The 20,020-nt window shown below is 35.9% G+C and overlaps 1 protein-coding gene across 19 annotated transcripts in view; it reads left to right on the forward strand.

Moving 5' to 3' along the window:
• PLEKHA5 (pleckstrin homology domain containing A5) overlaps positions 1-20,020 on the forward strand; it is a 181,405-nt gene that overhangs the window by 143,164 nt on the left and 18,221 nt on the right. For 6 of the 19 annotated variants that reach the window (XM_054824543.1, XM_054824568.1, XM_054824560.1 and 3 more), the window contains 9 exons: positions 5,258-5,338; positions 11,148-11,210; positions 12,367-12,447; positions 12,582-12,731; positions 14,149-14,250; positions 15,337-15,448; positions 15,710-15,756; positions 16,671-16,859; positions 17,416-17,533. In XM_054824543.1, the coding sequence (XP_054680518.1) occupies positions 5,258-5,338; positions 11,148-11,210; positions 12,367-12,447; positions 12,582-12,731; positions 14,149-14,250; positions 15,337-15,448; positions 15,710-15,756; positions 16,671-16,859; positions 17,416-17,533 (943 nt within the window). The remainder of the gene's footprint in view (positions 1-5,257; positions 5,339-11,147; positions 11,211-12,366; positions 12,448-12,581; positions 12,732-14,148; positions 14,251-15,336; positions 15,449-15,709; positions 15,757-16,670; positions 16,860-17,415; positions 17,534-20,020) is intronic. The other 13 variants (XM_054824646.1, XM_054824678.1, XM_054824610.1 and 10 more) reach the window with 3 other exon arrangements.

A 20,020-nucleotide genomic window follows, 5' to 3' on the forward strand; every position in this document is an offset into this window, starting at 1 on the left:
TGGAGAGATTTGCCCATGTATAACATGCAAAGTGCTAAAAAGGAATTTCTTTTTACTCGCATCAGATAAAATTTAGAAATGTGATGTGGTAAACATTAATTTGGGGAAGTGTCTAAATCTTTTAAATGTACAATAATTACCCCTACCAGAGATGCAAGAAATCACTGCACTTCTTACCATAAGAAATCATGATCAAGTTTAAAATATATTACCTTCATCACAAAATCATGGAAGAGCAGGTTGGAATACTTGTCCCAGTTTCTGATAATTTTTTCTTTCTTTTTTTTTTTTTTCCCTCCTTGTTTTAATATAATACTGCCACCTACCTGTACAAAATAAATCCCCCTGAGAGTCTTTTTGCTTTGAGTACCATTGCTTCTTGGGGTGGTATCTCATTTATGTCTTTTTGTTACTTTGTCCATTATCACTTTTCCTTTATGTTGGAAAGAATTAAAAAAAAGAAAAAAGTTTCTTTTAGTCTAATTGAGGCCTTTCCTCCTCATTATCCACATCTGTAACCAGCTTGCATAATCACTTGCCCTCTTTGAATTTTAAATGTCCAATGTACTTTAAATATGAGTGGAAATACCTAATTTATCTCTGAAAATAGTGTTAAAACCTGCTTTGCCTAGAGCACGTGGTGGAACTCCAGTCCTGTTAACTTCTAGTCTCACCTTTTTGGTCACAAAGAATTCAGTACTGTACATAATAATTAGTAAGTTGGTACCGAGGTTGCACTGGTAAATTTTCAAGCAGACTAAAATGCACGTGTAGGGAGGGTAACTTTTATGCTGTTGCAGTAAGTTGTTGTCTACTGGCTAGGTGGCTTTTCTTATCAAGGCTCAAGAATATCCCATAGCCTTTTTTAAGTCATACTATTTTTTCGTACTGCTGTTTCCTTTCGAGATGCTTAGAAATTCTTATGTTACGCTTTTTGACATTTTCGCATTATGCTTTCAGAATTTTTGTTGTTGTTGTTGGAGTTCAGAGATAGAGGAAAAAAAGATTGGAGAGACTGACGTACTTATATACAGCCATATGATTTCTTTGATATCTTGTGGCCAAAAGAATGATTGTCAGGCATCCTTCTTTTTTTAAAGTGAGGTTGTGAACCACTCTGCTGGCTCAAGGTTCATAGAGAGGCAGGAGAGACTCATTTGCCTTTTACATAGTAGTTCTTTGACACAGCTAGCAACCGCTAGGCAACGATGATGATTTGTTTGCCAACGTGGGACATGTTATGAGGGCACATACAGTCTCAGTCTTGTGCATTATCAAATTTTAAGGGATCACTTATTGTGTATTGCTAAATCCAAGCCAACAGTCTCCTTAATGTATTTGTACCCAGCAATTACAATAATAGTATTGAAAAGTTGGAACACAGTTGTGGGGGTTTTTTTTTTCAAATAAAAGCTAGACACCGTTCTTTCTTCTCCTTTGTAAATAAAGCCATGGCAGGAGATCCCACTTGAATCTTTCTGTTACTACGGAGAATTCCAGCAAACCAGTCTTTTAGTATGCTTCTTAATTTTATGTTGATAGTAACACTTTTCTTTGGCCGAAAAATTATTTTCTACTGAGCTCAAGCTATCTGTGTAGAACTCTCCATATGTATTCTCATATTGATCTCAGCATATCCCAGGCTGATTTGTCACAGTAGAAGCTCTACTAAATTTCATTTAGTCTTTTTTGTTTGTTTGTTTCTGTTTTTTGAAATGGCTATTTTGGTGAATAGTTTAGGTGTTAAGTTGTGCATATACTGCTGCTGGTACTTTCATTTTTAGTTTCTTTCAGTTTTCAAAGGGTGCATAAAAATAAACAGAACTTGAACAAGAAGTTGTCAAATAAAGGAATGAAGGTCCTACAGCCAACATCCATACTGTCGTGGTGTTTTGCTTCTGTTCTCTTCACCACCCTCTCTCTGAGATGCTGAAGGTGGTTCTAGGAAAAGGTAGTAAATTAAAGGAGGCTGGAATAGTACAAGGGGATTTGGGTAGAGCTGACAGATATCCTTTATTATATCTGATATCTTGTGTTTCAGCCTAAAATTCTGTCCTATTTTAGCAACATACAAATACTCTTGTATTTTTCAGGTTGTCTGGAAAAGGTAGAGTGAGCTGACCCAGCCACCACTGCTGTTCTTTCTGCTGCTGCTTTTTCCCCTTTCCCCCCACCAAGAGGAAGAAGGGAGGCACAAGGACAGGGGCTCTGTAGGGTGAAAAAAGTCTGTGCTGGAGGCAGCATTGCTGTAAAAAGAAGGCAGGAAGGAAAAGTGCTTTTTCCTTCTGGGGTTGGTTTTTTTTGGACAGAAGATTAAAGAGCAGAGGAAAGGTGGGAGAAAAGCTTGGTCACGTCCTAGTGCCACTGCTTTTACCTTCAGGAAGCTTGAGATGAAATGGATACAACTGCCAATCAGAGCTCAGTCTTTTGTCACCCGTGACATACGGTCTTATCTCATCAGTGAGGGCAGCTGACCTGGTAGGGAGCCACTGTTGCAGCTGATGGCTGCCACCAGAATGGCATATACTGAAATGTCATCTGTGTAGGGTGTTATCAAACAGGGAAGAGAATTTAGGAAAAGGAAGGAGGAGAAAAATTGTTAATAGCTTGACTTTACAGTTTCAAACACAAAATACCCACTCAGATGCTCGCTCATAAATAATGTAGCTGTTCGTATGGATCTTATGTCAAGGAGGTTTTGTTTCATTGTTTCCAACTGGAAAATGCTTTTATATATTGCATCAGTAAAGATAAAAGCAAAGATGAAGCATCACTTCTGGGGAGAAAGAGTTATTTTCTAGAAATAAAAAGTGATAAAGGCAAGACTGCTGGTTTTTATTTGGTTTTACCACTGTGTGGCATCAGGCAGTTCACACTTCAGTTTGCTTATGAAAAATCTTAATTCCAAGTTTTGTGACGTCTTTAATTGGAGAGACTGCGTGAGCATAATACTATTAGTATTATACATAGGATCTAAAAGGTGTCCTTTACTGCACACAAATACTATTTTTTTTCTGAACTGAGAGAAAAGCAAGGTTTATTTCTGTTATGAACAAGCAAATTATTTTTCCTTCAGCTATTTATTCAACGTGAATAGTGTCCAACTTCGTTTTAGGAGTAGCCTCGTGATAATACTTTAAGAACACAAAATAGGTATCCTCTTCACCTTTTAGGGCATGGGACTTGCCATTGTGTCCTGCATAACTCTGGTTTACTTTGCCAGTTCTTCAGTACCCATTGCCTTGTGTGTGTGCTAGCTTTAGTTAGCAGAAGGTTTGTGACAGATACATACTCCCTCAAGAACTTCTCAATAGCTAAATGTCAGTATTTTTTTGCAAACGTTATTTCCTGAAGGGGAAAAAAAGCTCGCTATATTTGACTGTTACAAAGACTCCTTGGTTGGCATTACCTTACCAATTATCTAGGTTTTGATCTTTGTTCCATAAGGGCTTAGGGAGCTGGAGCTTTTCTGGAAATAACTGGCCTTTGCAAACAGTGTTAGATAAGCGTGGTTAAGCACCAATGGCAGTAAAAATATTGGAAGAAGTCCTATAAATCAAAGTTGCAGCTGGCTGGAGGACAAAACATTACTTCAGATCATCTTTCGAGTAAATCCACTTTGCTTCTTTTCTAATCTGGATGAAAATGATCTTTGAACAGTTCCACAGAAATCAATTCCAGCGTTGTCTGTTATCGGTCAGAAAGGTAAAATTTGAAATATTGTAAAAAAGAATTAGCCAAAGAGCCTGAAGGTGTTGAAATCCTCCTAATTACAATGCATCCAAACCAGTGCACTCCTAGTAAAATCTTTCAACCTCAGAGGAAATTTTCTTTTACAGATATTTCGGTTGGCTGTAGTTTGATTGCTTGGCTTTGGACCTTGTTGTTGATATTACTATTGAGATATCTTTTGGTATCACCCAGTGCACCCGCTCTCAGGACAAAATTTTAGCGTAAAGGGAGAACAACTTCTTGTGTCAGTTCTAGTTTTCTGTTTATGTACGCTATAGATGATGGCGCGAGTGGGAGGGGTTGCTTGTTTGGGGTTTTTTCTTGCCTTGAACAAACAGAGCATCATAAACTTGCCTTCATAAGATAAGGTGCTCTTTATTGGGTGATTAACTTAGCTGATCAGACTTTACTATGTATAAAAAACAACAACAACAACAACAAAAAGGTCCTCTATCTATAACAAGAAAAATGTATTTCCCAAAAGGAGAAAAAAAAATACTTCTCCAAACGTGCAAGTTAGGTTTTTTCCCTAAATAATTAGGGGCAAGAAATTCCAAAAGGCATCAAAAACTCAAGCTTTCTGATGCATTTCAATCTGTGAAACAAAACCTTGCCATGCACATTCATGGTGAGTGCTTATATATACATAAAGACAGAGTGAAAGATCATAAATATTCATACACGCACTTCCTTCCTGTGTAACCATGCTTGAAAACAGGTATTGCTGAAGAGGTCCTGAAGTTTCCAGCAAAAACAGGAGGGGCTTGTGCATTAAGTGACTTTGCAGTTTCTTTTTGAGAGGAAAACTATCGGTTTTCCTAATTTTTCCCTTACTGTTAGGAAAGTCTCCTTTTTAAAACCAAAAATCCCAAACTATTCTCTGTTGCATACTTTTCTGAAATCCTAAATGTATGCAATTTTACTGTAATAATCAAAGTATGTGGTTATGACATTTGCACACATATCAATAAATACTAATTGTTATTGAAAATGTCTGACCAGTTCCAAAATAGTCAAAGCTCCTAAGTATATAAATCAGTGCAGTATATAAAGGCATTTTGTGATACATGAACGTAAGTCTGAACATCACTTCAATATTCAGAGTCTGGGAATGTTTATATCTTTTTAATGTACATTGAGTTATTATATTTATGATTTTAAAGGTTTTCTGATAAAGGTTTGAGTGTTCCTATTGCATAACCCAGTAATACTTTTCATTTCAATATCGTGCAAAGGCAGGCTTATTTTAAGCATTTTTATTTTTTAAAAAGGGAGAGTGTTGGTCAATAAATATTAGATTGGTTTTCAGCATTTATGTGTTTTTGCTACATTTATTTGCTATTATTAAACTTTTCAGATGTTGATATTACTGAATGATGGAATATATAAAAAGCATGGGATAAAATGTAATCTACTGCATTATTAGAAAAAATTAAAGTAGAGGCTATATTTTACAGTGTCGTCTTTCAAATCTAGCCATGCTGTAAACTGATGTTTGCTGTATGCTCCTCCTGATTTGAAATAGATGAAAGAGAATGAACCTTTAATCACCATGGTTCACACTATGATTGAGAACTCGGCGCTAAGACCGCAACTGTACCAGCAAGTAAGGTCTTGGATAGTGAATGAAATTGCTTTATCATCTGCGAAAATTTTCCTTAGTGACAGTTTTGGTTGTTCCTTGGATTTATTCATAACATTGGTGTTTCTCTTATTTGCTTTGGAAAACCACAAGTCATCCATGCTTTATAAAATGCTGCAATATCGTTAGCATGGCTTTTGCTGCGTTTTTGTTGTTAAGTATTAAATGTACCCTTTTAAATAACTTTTTCTGTCTAGACGATTTAATTAGTTGATGTTTTATGCAGGTGCCCAGTATATTCATGAAACTTCCAATAAGCTTCCAACATTTGTCTTAGCATGATTCTCTGCAATTAGTGTTCAAAGGTGCTTCTTTCTTTTGACCACTACAAAAGCATGTGAGTGGTGTTTACCTGGTCATTTCTGGCAATTTTGTTTTGTTCTAGGAAGTGGATTTACAAGTTTTTGTTTGCACCTACCAAGCCTTTTAGCCACTGAAGAAAGGAAAGATCAAAATTACTTTGATCTGGGGACTGTAAATCCAAAAGGCAGTGTCTGTTCATAAAGTCACAGCAGACTTAACCGTGCACACTTACAGAGTATCTAGTGATGGTTGTAAATGGTAAGATGGAAGAAGAATCAGAAATGTGAATGGAAATATTGTCTGTGAGTTGAGACCTGCATTAACTTATGAGCATGGCCAATACGTATCTGTTGGCACTGCAGTGTCTTAGGGATGCTGGGGCTGAACTGAATAGCTCCTGTCACATCAGGGAATGTTTAAGAGGTTTCTAGCTTCAGCTGCAACAAAGATGTTATTCTCACTTAAATGACTATGGTATTTTGCAGCAGATGAGGTGTGCAATTCTGGCTGCCAGTCAGAAGGGAATATCTGACCAGTTGCCTTACACTTGCATTTGTGCCCTTGTAAATGACACATAAAGGTTTCATAATTTGAAGAAAAGGAGACATTCTGCCATGTAAAACAGTCATTTATTAGTGATTAATGCTTTGCTATGTTTCTAAAAAATACTCTACCTTAATTTCATGTTTCCTTTTTTTGGAAGTCAGATCCACATTGTAAATTTGCTTGTGATCCAGAAGAGTTGCAAGAAAAATCTCAGCTTTCCAAAGGAGGTTGGGTTGTGAATGACTTTGATTTCGGTATTATCCTGTTTGTGCTCCTATGTGCAAAATAGGAGCTTTAACACGGAACCTGAAGGAACTATTTCTGAGGGGAATGGGAAGAGTAAGGTGCCTTCAAGCCCTAAATGAAATTGGGTTTTGTTGTCTTTTTTTAAAGGAGCCTAGCTGTTATGATTTTTTTAAAGCAAATCAGTTTTCTGGAACAGAGTAAGACAAATAAGTCAACATACATATAATGAACAGAGGTCCTTTGGATGTGTCAGAGTAAATTAGCTCAGCTTCTAATATTAATATCGACACATCTGAGGTATAGCTATGCCTGGGCTAGTTGTCCCGTTTGTTTAGGGATACCAATAAATTTCAGCGTGCTGCCTTGATGAAGCTATGCTGTCAGCTAAGGTATCGCTACACAGCACTGCCTTCACCTTATAGACATACCCGCTCCTTTGTATTTGACACTGAATAAGCACCGTTGGTGACATTCTTGTCAAAGAAACAGTGAGTCTAACAGGTCATGAAGATTGAATCACCTTTTGTCGCTAGGGATGTGGTCTCTTCAGGTCAGAGTGTTTGCGACGTTGGCAGGCTTGTGCAGAAGCAGCTGTGTATTGCATAAACTGGAGGATAGCAACACCTTCTGCTTTCACGGGTGAAGTTTCCTATGTGAAACACTGCATTAACTGACTTCCAGGAAATACACGCAAAATTTCACTGCCTAAGTAGTCTTCTAACCTTTCGTAATGCAAAACTAACCTGTTTAAAATTCTGGCAACTTATTTAAAATTTGAACAACACGGAATTTTTTATTCAAATAAAATAAGTTGGTTTTACCAGTCATCTTCCCCACTGCAGTTTTAAAGAAATGTAAACAATTGGCAGAAGCCTCTGTGTAAGCAACTGCAACCTGTTTTGTTGTCAAGATGATAAACTAGTTTCTGATGACCCTAACCATTCCTATGGACAGAGGAAAGGATCTTTCTTTGCTTCTGTTTATTCAGTTCAGTTTTATGACTGAGATCATTTAGAGTTAAGCAAAGGACAGCAAGAAAAGCTTGTATTTAATTAAAAATTAAGGTGTCTTGCTTCCTATTGGTTTGTAATGATTAACAGTTCTTTAGTATAATAGCTCAAATATTTACTATTTCAAATGTGTTATTTATAAGACTTTTTTTTTGTGATTTGTTACATCTTCACAGTTACTTAAATCACTTTGACTTAGATCAGTGTGCTCTACAGACTGTACTGTAGATTTACAAGTACAAGCCAGGGCAATGTTTCCATATGTACAGACAAGAAAAATAGAGGCTTTTTACAGCCTGGACCCATTTCTACCTTGGGTTTTTTGTTTCTTTCTAATCCTGGGGGAGGACAGTTAATCTTATCTTCTAAAGCAGTATATATGCTGATGTTAAAAAGTAGAATTATCCTCAATTCCTCTTATGTGTGTGTTCCATAAAGGGGGAAAAAAGAAAATCTGAAAATCTGAGTGCAACAAGTAACATCCAGGTCTTCACTTGGATAATTGTTCTGAATACATTAAAAATGTATAAAAATAGTTCTTATTTTTTGCTTCTGTAAGAATAGGGAGATCTTGTTTATGGCATTATTAGTGCAGCTGCATACACTTAAACTGTTATGCATGTTAGATTCAGAGATATGTAAGTAGAAGTATTTTCCTGATTTTGTTATGAACACAAGATGATCGTATTTGAGTTAAAATCTTGTATTTCCAGTTTGTATTTGAAATGTTATCTGTCTCATTATGCAAAATTAGAGGAGAGTCTTGCTTACTGTGGGATAAATGCCCATTTGCCCTGCTTCCTGATAGTAAGAAATACTTTAAAAAAGAAAAAGAAAAAATAAATCCTCTAGGAAGTCTGATTTTAACCTCGTCATCCCCACAAAACATCCTAGATTGTCCTGGTTTAATTTCCAAAGTACAGTATCTTGCAGAGATGCTTGGTGTGCTCTCAGGGTGTGAAATTTCCTGCCATGTATTTATTGAATCAAAATGGTTAGTGGAATTTGAAAATAGGTTCTAAGGTAATGAAATAATACTGTCACTTAAATGTCTTTAATATCAACTGCTTATATAGGTTTAATCCCTCATGGCTCAAGAGAGAGATTTGCCTGATCTGTGTTTATTTGGGAAGAAATTTCCCTCTAAGGACATATTCTCTTGTGTTCATCGTGGTGGATTTATCCACTTCTGTGATTCATCTGGTACTGGCGTCTGACGGAGACGGGGACTGTAAAGTAGATGACAAAGTACTTCTAACATCAGATGGAGGTTCCGTTAAGGTCACTTTACCTTTTCACCTGTGTGATACATGTTTGGGTACATTCTGTGTGTAGGTATCCAGGGTGCTGCTGCTCCTTCACGTTTGGGAGCTGTGCAGTGTATGTCACCACGTTAAGAGGAATGGGCTTTTTTGTGTTTGAGTAGGCGGATGTGGAGAGTAGGTGTGGAAGTCAGCAGCAAGTCATTCATGTCAGTGGTTCAGTAGGTGGCACTCTTACTCTGGAATTACTGTCCTGGTAAAGTATTTGTAGGAACGATTTGGTGAGAGGCGCATTTGTTGAACGTGACATAAAATACATTTCGATAACTTGATCATTGGAGCTCCTATAATGCATTTTCCAGGGTTATGAGGTTGTTAACCTTGCTTGTAATGTGTAATTGCATTTTGTCTACTGCAATTCCTCTCATAATTCCAGCAGGATGCAATAGCATTCTGCACTTTTTGCCTTAAGGTGATTTATAGATGTGCTGTGGAAGGAAGAGGTGCTGTTTTGTCAGAGATGGATTAAGTGTTTCATACTATTTTTAGAGGTTTTGCGTTAACTCTACATAAAATGTTGCAGTAGAAATGTTGAAATGAAGTGGCTCTCCAGCGGTGCCTATTGTGGGAAACTAGTACTGCTGACAAAAGAAAGAAGTTGGCAGCAATTTTAAAAGTATGATAGGATTTTAATAAGAAGACTTAGCATGTGTATAGTGTTCTTCTAAACTGTGTTTTTGTTTTCTGAATACTTAACATATACTTCTTTTTGGAGGTAGGCAGGGATAGCGATGCTGAATTAGCAAGCTATTTTAAACTTGGCTGTAATTAAGGCTGAAATGCCAAAAAAACACATGTGTCTATTTTAAAAAAAATAAAATGAAAAAAATACTGGCTCGAAAAAAATAACATTACATTTTTCCAGGCAAGCCATGTAAAATACTGAGCGGTTTCTTGGGAAGATGTATTTATTTAATATGGGATAATCTTTCTTTTGTAAACTCTTTCTGTTGTGAAACATAACTAGGTTTTCTCTGTAAGTTAGACATTTGGCCATGTTTATGAGTTTCTTTTTAAATATTTCCATTCCTCATTTTTCTCTCATTGTAATAAAATCAACAGTTAAAAAACACAACTCTACAATAATAGGAATTTAAATAGATATCTTAATTTTTGTGACATTCATGAGGTGCAAAAGTGCTGTGGCTTTTTTCATATTCCAACACTCATTTTCATAAAATGTCCATTTCAAAGAAAGTTACTGTGTGGTTTTAATACACTATACGTACTTTTAAATTGTCACCAGGTGCATTTGCATGAGGTATGTGGACATAATGTCTTGAAATGAAACACTTAAGTGTGTTGAAGATTTATTGTATGTTTGGAATGCTTGTCTGATTAACCCTTCCCTCGTCCTTTTATTTATAAGTGTCCTTTAACATGGACTTGTGTTTTTATAGTCTTGTATTATTAAGTCATGATGACCTCATTATGACAGATACATGAAAGGAAGGCATCTCTGTTGGGACTCAATGCACACATGTTTTTAATTAAATAGAATATGAAGGTCGATAGTGTTATGCCAGTACTTGCCGTATAGGACAGTAAGTAGTTACTGTATGAGACAGTCCATTCTAAAATGGGGAGCTACCTTTCCTCATGTAAAATATTTTTAAATCCTGTTACTGGTCAGTTCAGAGACTGAAAGAGTTAAGAACTTAGTGCGAGGAGCTGTATGAAAGTAGTTTGAGGATACCTTACGTGCTGACTGGCATGACTTGAGGACACAAGTTTGCCTAGGTCCAAAGATAAAATAGAAAGGCTCTCATTTATGGCATTTCTGGTAATACTTGGTTGGAGGGGAGGGAATCCATATGAAAAAGTAGGCCGAAAGGTGTCTGGCGGCACTTATTGGGCATATGTCTGTAATGAGGTATTTTACACATATTTTGTATACTTAGGTCATTCTGTTCTGATTTCAGATTCACATCAGAATATCCTCCTTGTGAATACACTTGGCTTTAGCAGGCCTGGAATGGTTAATTCCAAGTAGAATGAGTCCCTGTATTTAGAATGCACGTAAGAAAATGTGCATAGTGATGCATAACTGTGTCTGGGTGTACACTGGCAGTTTCACCTCCATGTTTTAGTTGTACATCTTTAAAAATCCAGTTTGCATTAGAAACCTAGCCTGTGAAGTTAATGCAACTTTCTACTGACAGTCTGCTTGACATTCCATTTACTTCTCTTCATCAATATATATTGGTTAAAAGTGTATTGTTCAATGTGGTACATTAGACTTTCAAGCAAAAGCTGATTTCTGTATTAATACTCTTAAGCTGAACAGTAGCTTCATTTTCATAGTCCAATTAAGTTGTTTTATGGCAATATTATTCTTCCTTATAGTTAACACAAGAAGAATGTAGGGGTACACTATACAAATATAGAACTGAAGAGCTGGATATTGATGTAAGTAATCTGTATTTCTTCTTCCTTGGAAATGTTGGTATTTGTCTCTTTATTTTGATAATAATTTCCTCCTTGACTTTTGGGTTTGAAATGCACTTCACATAGGTGATTACCAACAGAAATTGCTTTGTGAAATTGAAGGGCATAAAACTCTTTTTGTAATAAGCTGCTAACTTGTGGGAAGTATTACATTTTAGGCTGAAATTTCAAGTATTATGTCGGTTCAGAGGTGAATTGCTTCTAGAAAGGAATTCATTACTTCAGAAGGGAAAAATTCTGTGGTTGTAGTTCAGTTACAAACATGAGAGATGTAATTTCTCAGGAAATATGACCAATACTCCAAAACTGAAATTTGGCATGGGTACTTACCATGCAGAGAATTGGGTTGCTAATTACTAAAGAAAAAGGGCTTGGTGTTTAAAGTCGGTTTTAAAATTGATGGTGAAAAATACTGATGTGTAGTCATAGCGTATATGCATACATATGCATGTCTAGCCATTCTTGCACAACGCAACCGAGAGTAGAGCTACTGATTAAGGGATGTTATTTTAAGATTAAAAAAAGAAAGTAGGCTTCCAGTGTTATCTTGGAGTTAAAAAGCCAGAGCAGCACAAAATGAACCAAAAAAGTTGTTCAAATACAAAAGTAGACTGGTTCAAATTGGTTAGAGTGCACTGAAGGGTCATTTGCTCAAACTGGAGCTGGAGTGGAACAGTTTTAGTCATAGCCAAGCCTCCATCAGAGGTAAAACAGAACGGAATGTGAATAGTATTTGTAACTATTAAAAACCTGAAATAAACCATGGGAAAGACTGTGAACGTATGCAATATTCTTCATAACACTGAGGAATATGTAAATTAAAATGGTATTTAATACCTATTATTAAGTTGTAAAGATTTAGCTGTAGAATCATAAATTACATGTTTTAAGCCACGCTGTTTCAAGTTATAATAACACTTATTTCATAGTATCTTAAGAGGGTTTCTTAAGGTTCATTTGAAAATACAACCCTGATGCCTTCAGAGTTTTGGAATTCATATTTGGTGGTAATAAAATTTTATATAGATTCTTGCAATGATTTGATCAAGTTATATTTTGTTTGCTGAAGATGTTAAAAATGAAATCCTAATTGTGATCACTTTCTGTTATATACTAGGCTAAGCTTAGCCGTTTATGTGAACAAGATAAAGTTGTACAAGCACTGGAAGAGAAGCTTCAACAGCTACACAAGGAGAAAGTAGGACAATTGTATTTATTACCTAAAGTGGATGTTATTTTACATGCTTATTATCAGAACATTGGTAACTGAAATAAAATGAAAATCAGCCCAATGATGCAGAACATTAAAAATAATTCTTTTTATTATAATAGTACACGCTTGAGCAAGCTTTGCTATCAGCAAGTCAGGAGATAGAAATGAATGCAGATAATCCCGCAGCCATACAAAATGTAGTCTTACAGAGAGACGACTTGCAGAACGGACTACTTAGCACTTGTCGAGAAGTATCGCGAGCTACTGCAGTAAGTAATACATTCTTGCCAGTAAAACTCAATGAAGTGTTAAACGATTATCTTCATGTTCATATTCTTAATTGGGTTATCTTTGGTTATTTTTCATTACATTCTAGCAAAACTCAGTTGTCTTTTACTTGCTGGTATTTTTGTCAAAGGCATCTGGAAAATGATTTTTTCACTATATTCGTCCAGTAGTCTGTCTTTAATTATTTTTTTTTTGGCCAGGAATAAGCGCATACTGACTTGAATTGGTGTGGTAATTTTCATCTTTATAATATGAAAAATTGATTACAGAAGAAGGAAATAATGCAAATAAGCTATTTTCCGTGATGGCAAAATAGTAGCAAGCACAAACTTTATCAGATAGGTGACTTATTTTAAGCAAAAGCAGCTGCAGGATGAAAAAGAAAAGATTATAGTGTCATGGTCTCTCTTAATTGTGAGCCATTATATTTAAAAGATCTTTCAAGTTATGCAGTTTCAAAAACCTTAAAAAAACCCCCAAAACAACAACAAAGAAAAGGAAGGGAATTGCTATTTACAGTCCTTTTTCACTTCATGGTGGTTTCTACGCTGAAATGACAAGGTAAAGAATAATTTTTGCCTCCTTACATATATATCCAAAATGGTCTTTCAGTGTCAAATTCCAGTGGTTTGCTGTGGTGAAATTGATACGAAGTAGGCCCTGAAATACTGGATTTAGTCTGAACGTTAGACTGTGTTGTAACCGGAATTGGTTGGGAAAGGGAATCGGGGGAAAGGAAATCCTCAAGATGTACTTTCCCTCATTAAGTTTTTAATTGACACTAAATTGTGTAAATTGCTTGATGCAGGCTTAAAAAGTGAGATGGTAGAGCTGACCTCAAAGAAGATTTACTTTTTGCACCACCTCCCTTCTGCTGTTTGTAGTTTCACATATGTAAAATAATGGTGTATTAGCAGGCCGGGGGCATTCACCAGTAACCTTACAGGCAGGGTTGGATGGCTTACATTTGTCTCACGTAATACATTGCGTATACACACACATGCTGTGCACTCACACATATGTATTCTAGGTGATAAAAGAGGCAAATACGCACCAATTTTTGTGGGTTTTCTGCCTCGGTGGAAGGACAGATTAAGACCCACGTGCCTGCTGACTATAAAGACAGATTCCGAAGATTTTGCCCTTGCCTATCTTTTTTGTTTGTGAAAAGACAAAATGCTGCCTGGTTGAATTCTGTTCAGTATCATTAGAAAATTATAAAGCTGTTTAAACATTGCATTCTCCAAAATACGTATTTCTTTATTGCTGATATCTATTTATGCATTACTTCCTGAAGTTTCATGCCACTGAATAGAGAAAAATAGACAGACTTCTTTTTTTTTTTTTTTTTTAACTTGAATGTGCATCTGTAATTCTTTTCTTTTGTTATATACCTAGGAATTGGAGAGAGCTTGGAGAGAATATGATAAATTGGAGTATGACGTAACTGTAACAAGGAACCATATGCAGGAGCAACTCGATCGGCTTGGAGAAATTCAGGTGTGGCACAGGTGTTAAAGTACATTTAAATCACTTTCATTTTCTATGATTTTGTTTAAAAACTACCCAGATGAAAAAAGGGGGACATGTGGTGTGTTAACTTACATGATATAAACAGAAATTAAAAGTTTGTAAGTTCTGAGCAGGTCTTTAGCTTTTCCTGTTTTTTTGAAGCTGCAGCACTGGTTTTCCTGTGTCTGGAAGCTCCTCTTTCTGTTTCAGTGACGGTATCCAAAATGGGGTGGTTTTCTCTGATGTTAATTGCTATGACAGTCATAGTAAATCTTCACACAAATCCTTCCATTTAACTGAATATTTTAAAATGTAATTAAATCATTCTGTCAAAATAAATTATAATAAAAAATTATTCTGAGCATTGCTTCAGGTCTTACCTATGAAGAGTTTCTGACGTGTATCTTATTAGCTCACCATGCTGTGGAGGATTGGACGGTTAGTGTAAGTTCTGAATTTCTAGGGAGATCTTTCTGTGAGACACACGCACACCCACGCACATTATCTGGAATAGGCAGATGGGTGTGGCCCACGCTGGGAGGCATTAAAGGCTGCTTGCTCCAGGAATTGATTTTCTATGCAGCTATGAAAGGGAGATTACAAGGAAGCCCAAGCGCTGAGAAATTTAAGCAGTCCAAAAAGCACACATGGCCATGAATGCAAGTAGGCCCACAGTTTATATGGTAGCATGCAAACAGCACGTTCATCTCCACCTATGTTAGGGTTGGAACTGGTGGTTCCTCTTCTGTCGTTCTCTGTAGGTCTCCTGTGGAGAGCTGGCTTGGATTTTCTTTGGAGACAGTAGATACAATTCTGTTCTTAAGTGGAGTTTCACCTAGCAAATTGCTGTCGAATTAATTGACACATTATGAAATTACTTAATCTTCTACTTTCTGTTTCTGACAATATTTGAATGTTGCATTTTTATGGGAGAGTGTCATTACTGTATTTTGTTTTCCTTCATTGGGAAATGATATGCAGTGTAGTCTAAAGAAAAAAAAAGGTTTTCTGTTTTTTTTCCCCTTGCAATGTATTTGAATTTATTGCTTATATATTCTCTTTATTTACTGGCAGACTGAGTCAGCGGGGATACAGCGTGCTCAGATTCAGAAGGAACTGTGGAGAATTCAAGATGTCATGGAGGGTTTAAGTAAACATAAACAGCAAAGAAGTTCTTCAGAGGCAGGTAAACTGATTGTTTTTATCTTGTAGGAGGTGCAATTGGATCATATACATTTTTAAAGGATAAGCTCCATAGTTGCTTTTTTATGTTTGAAAAAAAAATAATGGTGCAATTGCTGAGAAAGGAAGAAAGCAATCATCTATTTTAAGTTGGTGCTTTGTGTATTTGTTGGATAGCAACAGGATATAGTTCATATTTTAAAAGCTATTTATTGAAAACAATTTTTCTCTTTCTTTCTATGCCTTTCCCTCTCCCCTGAAACAGGCCTCATGGGATCAAGGACATTTTCAGCTATTAAATATAAAAATGAGGTATGGTTTTCGTATATTTACCATTTTAGCAACACTGAATTTCTGATATACATATGATAAAAATGAGCATTATTATAATCATTTTAACAATGTCTACAGTACCTATTCAGTATGTTTCTGTGAAAATATTGCATTATGAATTAGTTTTAAAGACTGATATTTCCACTAGTAATTCTAACACTTCCATTTGTTCTGTGTCTTTATATTCTTACCAGTATGTTTCTCTTTTCCATTTCTCACCTTTTCCTCTCCCTAGGCTCTTACCCTAGAAATACAAACCCTGATTTATGGCTTTGTTTTCTACCCACCACACTTTTCATGGGAAGAAATCCATTGCTTTATGTCTATTCGCATATTGAGCCTGGTTCTCAGATGGCCAGAGCACCCACAAGAACAGCTGAAACTGTGGGAGCTCCCAAATGTTCAATTCCTCTGAAAATCTGGCTGGAAGTTATAATTTTAAAGGGACATTGTCATGGTTGTCTAAAGTTTTTGAAATATACATGTGGTTTATAGAACATTCTAAAAGTCTACTTTATATACAAATCTTTAAAAAGATATTGAATTTAATTTTTAAAAGGATGATCTAGAGAGTTCATATGTGTCCAACAGAAAGTGCAGGTGTTAGAATTGAAAATCTTGATAAGCTGAATAATGAAACTATTGAAGTATCTCCATCTAGGTGGTAGCAATAAAATAAAAAGCAAACAAAAGAACAAAAAAACCCAAAGAAACCCAAAGAAAATAAAGCTGTCTTGACCTTTTTTTTTTTTTTTTTTTTAATCATGACATTGTCCCTTTCATTCCAAAATCTATAGCTGGTATAGCTGTGGTAATATATTTTTCTTTTTAAGTTATAAATAATTGTAACAGGTGTGCACATCTAAATAAGGTGACTATTCTACAATCTTTAGGAAGAGGAAGTAGTCCCACCTCGTCCTCCACTCCCTCGGTCCTATGACTTTACAGAGCATCCTCCCATAATCCCCCCTCTGCCCAGTGATAGCAGCTCCTTGCTCTGTTATAGCAGGGGCCCAGTACATCTGCCAGAAGAAAAGAAGATTCACCAAGTTCAAGGATATCAGAGAAATGGATCTTACTGTGTAAGTGGCTGAAACTGCCACGTTGTTCCTGAAGCATCCCCCTTCCTCTGCACAGTCACAATTTTTATTTTGTCATCTGGCTACTTTTCTGTTACGTTTTTTACTTTTGGCTACTTTGTTTTATTTATAGCTCCATCATTTGCTCTTCACGTTTTCCTGTCATATATTCTGTGCATATATAAAATGTCTTAAGACTTATATGCCTGTATCTGAGTAAATTTCAGAAAATTAAATTCTTTTGCTCACAAGTTCCTAAAAAACTCTAGGCTCAGAATCAGTTTTTGCTGAAGCTTTATACAAATTTTTTTCCTGAAGACCATTTAAAAGAAAAAAACCCTGTGTTTTTACTGTAATTTTTTTGTCTGTAATTTCTGAAAGTCTGCAAATGTTGTTACTCAAATTAACTACAAAGAAATACTGCTGCAATAGCACTTGAACAATAAAACATTCACTTAAAGTGAGAGCAGTCATCACAAAATAACTGGTTTGAGTCTTAAGACATAAATGCTTGTATAAAAATGCCTGTTTGTTTACATCATAACTTCTCGTTCCTCAGGGTCCTGATTATAGGCTTTATAAGAGTGAACCCGAGTTAACTACAGTAGCAGAAGTGGATGAGTCTAATGGTGAAGAAAAAACAGAACAAATTTCAGAATCAGAATCTACAACTAAAGGTTTGTCCCCAGGCGTGGTGTTTACAACCTTTCAGCCTTTTTCACAAGGAATACGAAGCTTTAACTGTGTTACAGAAGCTATATCATCCTTCATATTTTTGTAGCCTGTCCATTTCTTAAAATAATGAAACAGCTTCCAGGATAAAATAATGATTTAATTATATGACGAGAAAGATTTCAGTCAATTACACCGCAGAAAAATCAAACATTACACTCACCAACAACCCTGAAATCCTTATTGACACCATGTCTAATCACATCACTCACATTCCCCACACACCATTCCCTTGAACAATTACCCATTTTATGTTCTTGCCCTTGAACAATTATTCAGTTTTTGAATCAAGCTCCCGATGTTATGTCACTGGAACGTCCAAAAAGGCAGCACCACAGAATTTTCAGGCTCTCATAAGGCAGGGAAACAATGTCTTTTTCTTTTTTTAATCTTGTAATTGTTGAATTGCCTTCTGTCCTCTGATATAATAGGAATAATGATCATGACCTTGGAGCGTACAGACAATAAAGGTCTTTGCAATTGCTAAATGCTTTAGATTCTTCTCTTCATCTAGCTTCCATAAAAGCTACTAATTGCTTGGTAGAGTCTTTTACCAGGAAGTGCTTCTTAATTCTGTTTGTTAAAACACACAGAATAGTTTGTTAAAGGTGACTTCAGGAAAAGCAGTTTTAGCACCTCCCAAAAACCATATTAAGAGCTTTTAGAAAAAGTAACTAAACTCAGCCATTTTTTTCTTACCGTGACGGTTGATTTTTCCAGTGCCAGCAAGACCACTGCCTTCTATTATGGTAGTTTGACTAAGCGTGTACGTAGCAGGCTGGTACAGCAGTACCAGAATTTGACCAAGAGCTACGATCATATAAGGCTGCTATTTTCATCAGAACAGTAATGGAGGTTTTTAAAACTAAGGTTAGCATACAATTTGGGTGTAAACAATGTGAATGGCCCTGTGATATATGACATAATTAAGCTTGTGCTTACCAGACAATTAGTCAATTCAGATTCACTATGGTATTTGCTGAGGTATAACGTTCATTTAAGACAGATATTAAATCTTGTTTTACTTATGATGAAAAGTGCAAGGTTTGAGCCTGAGATTTGCTAATTATCAGCCACCTAAATTGAAGAAGTTGCCTTTCTGACAACATACCTAGGTTTTATTGACCTGTGGTGTTCCAGACTTTTTGATACTAATTTGTAACAAGAGGAAAAGTAATTGTCGAGATGATATAAGAAAGCCTGCACTGATTACATAAAGCAACCGATACTTTTTGAGCACCCCAATCTGCTTTCTATCTTCTTCTGTAAAGACAGAAGTAATTTTATTATGTCCATTTCTAGAAAACCAGTTCTCAGTAAGGGAAAGCAATAATACAGATTCTTCTAATATAAATAATATTTGGGGTTGGGGGAGAGAATAGCTGCAGTGATAGCAAGCAGCAGGAGGCTTTTTATCTTCTTAAACAACAGTGTGAAGTAGCTTTATCATAGCTGTGTTTTTTCATCTGGTCCACACTTTTGAGCATGTGAATTTTCTAACAGATATTTCTTGTTCTATGTATTCACTTATAATAACAATCCCCATGCAGTAGGAAAAATATAACCATTCCTGGGGTTTTTTTATAGTACATAATGCCATTACAACTATATCCTGTTTCAACAAACATTTTTATGCCGTTCTATCTTAACAGTTTATAAGCTGAAAAGGAAACAAAGGCAACTCATCTCTGCAATTTCTCTTACTTGCTGTTTTAAGAAGTCGTATTTCAATGATGCGATTTCCTATTGAAGGTGGTTCTAAAAATTAGTACATGTCAGAGGAAATTTAAAAAATGTTTTTATAGTTCATTGTGTGGGTTACTGTACTAGATACTTCTCCTGTTTCTTCTGTTGGCCATTTGCCTCTCTTTTGAAATGTCAACAATCAAAGAGAAACATTTTAATGGGACTATGTAAAGTAACCCTTACAGCTGTCTGCAAGCAGAGGAATATTTATGACCTGAGTGGTACATAAAGGTGACACAAAAGGAGAATGGACTTCTGCTGCGTGTTATCCTTTTTTGCATCTAAAGAAGACCCAAACTGTTGCTTTATAGTTTTTGTTTTGAATGATGGATTTGGCTTTCAAATACGTCCAGACTATTTTGTCAGCCTATCAAACAAGTTGGAGAAAGAGTTGACCCTTCACCGAGTAAATATATCCTCTGAAATCTGTGCAACTTCAGGAAAATCAAGGAGAAATAATTTGGTTATCAAAGAAGACATTATATGTATTTTTAGGCAAAATCAGTGAGGAAACAATATTTTTAATACTTTGATTTCCTGCATGTATCAAGAAGCAAAAATGAAGCATGTGGTTTTTAATCATATCTGTATATTTTGGTAAGTTTTAACTTCAGTTTTCTACCAGCTGAATTACATTCTGGCAGGGCTTCTTGTAAGCAGAAAAACTAATGGTGGATATTGTTCCA

Source organism: Grus americana, chromosome 1 (assembly GCF_028858705.1).
Source record: "Grus americana isolate bGruAme1 chromosome 1, bGruAme1.mat, whole genome shotgun sequence".
Classification (NCBI taxonomy): domain Eukaryota; kingdom Metazoa; phylum Chordata; class Aves; order Gruiformes; family Gruidae; genus Grus; species Grus americana.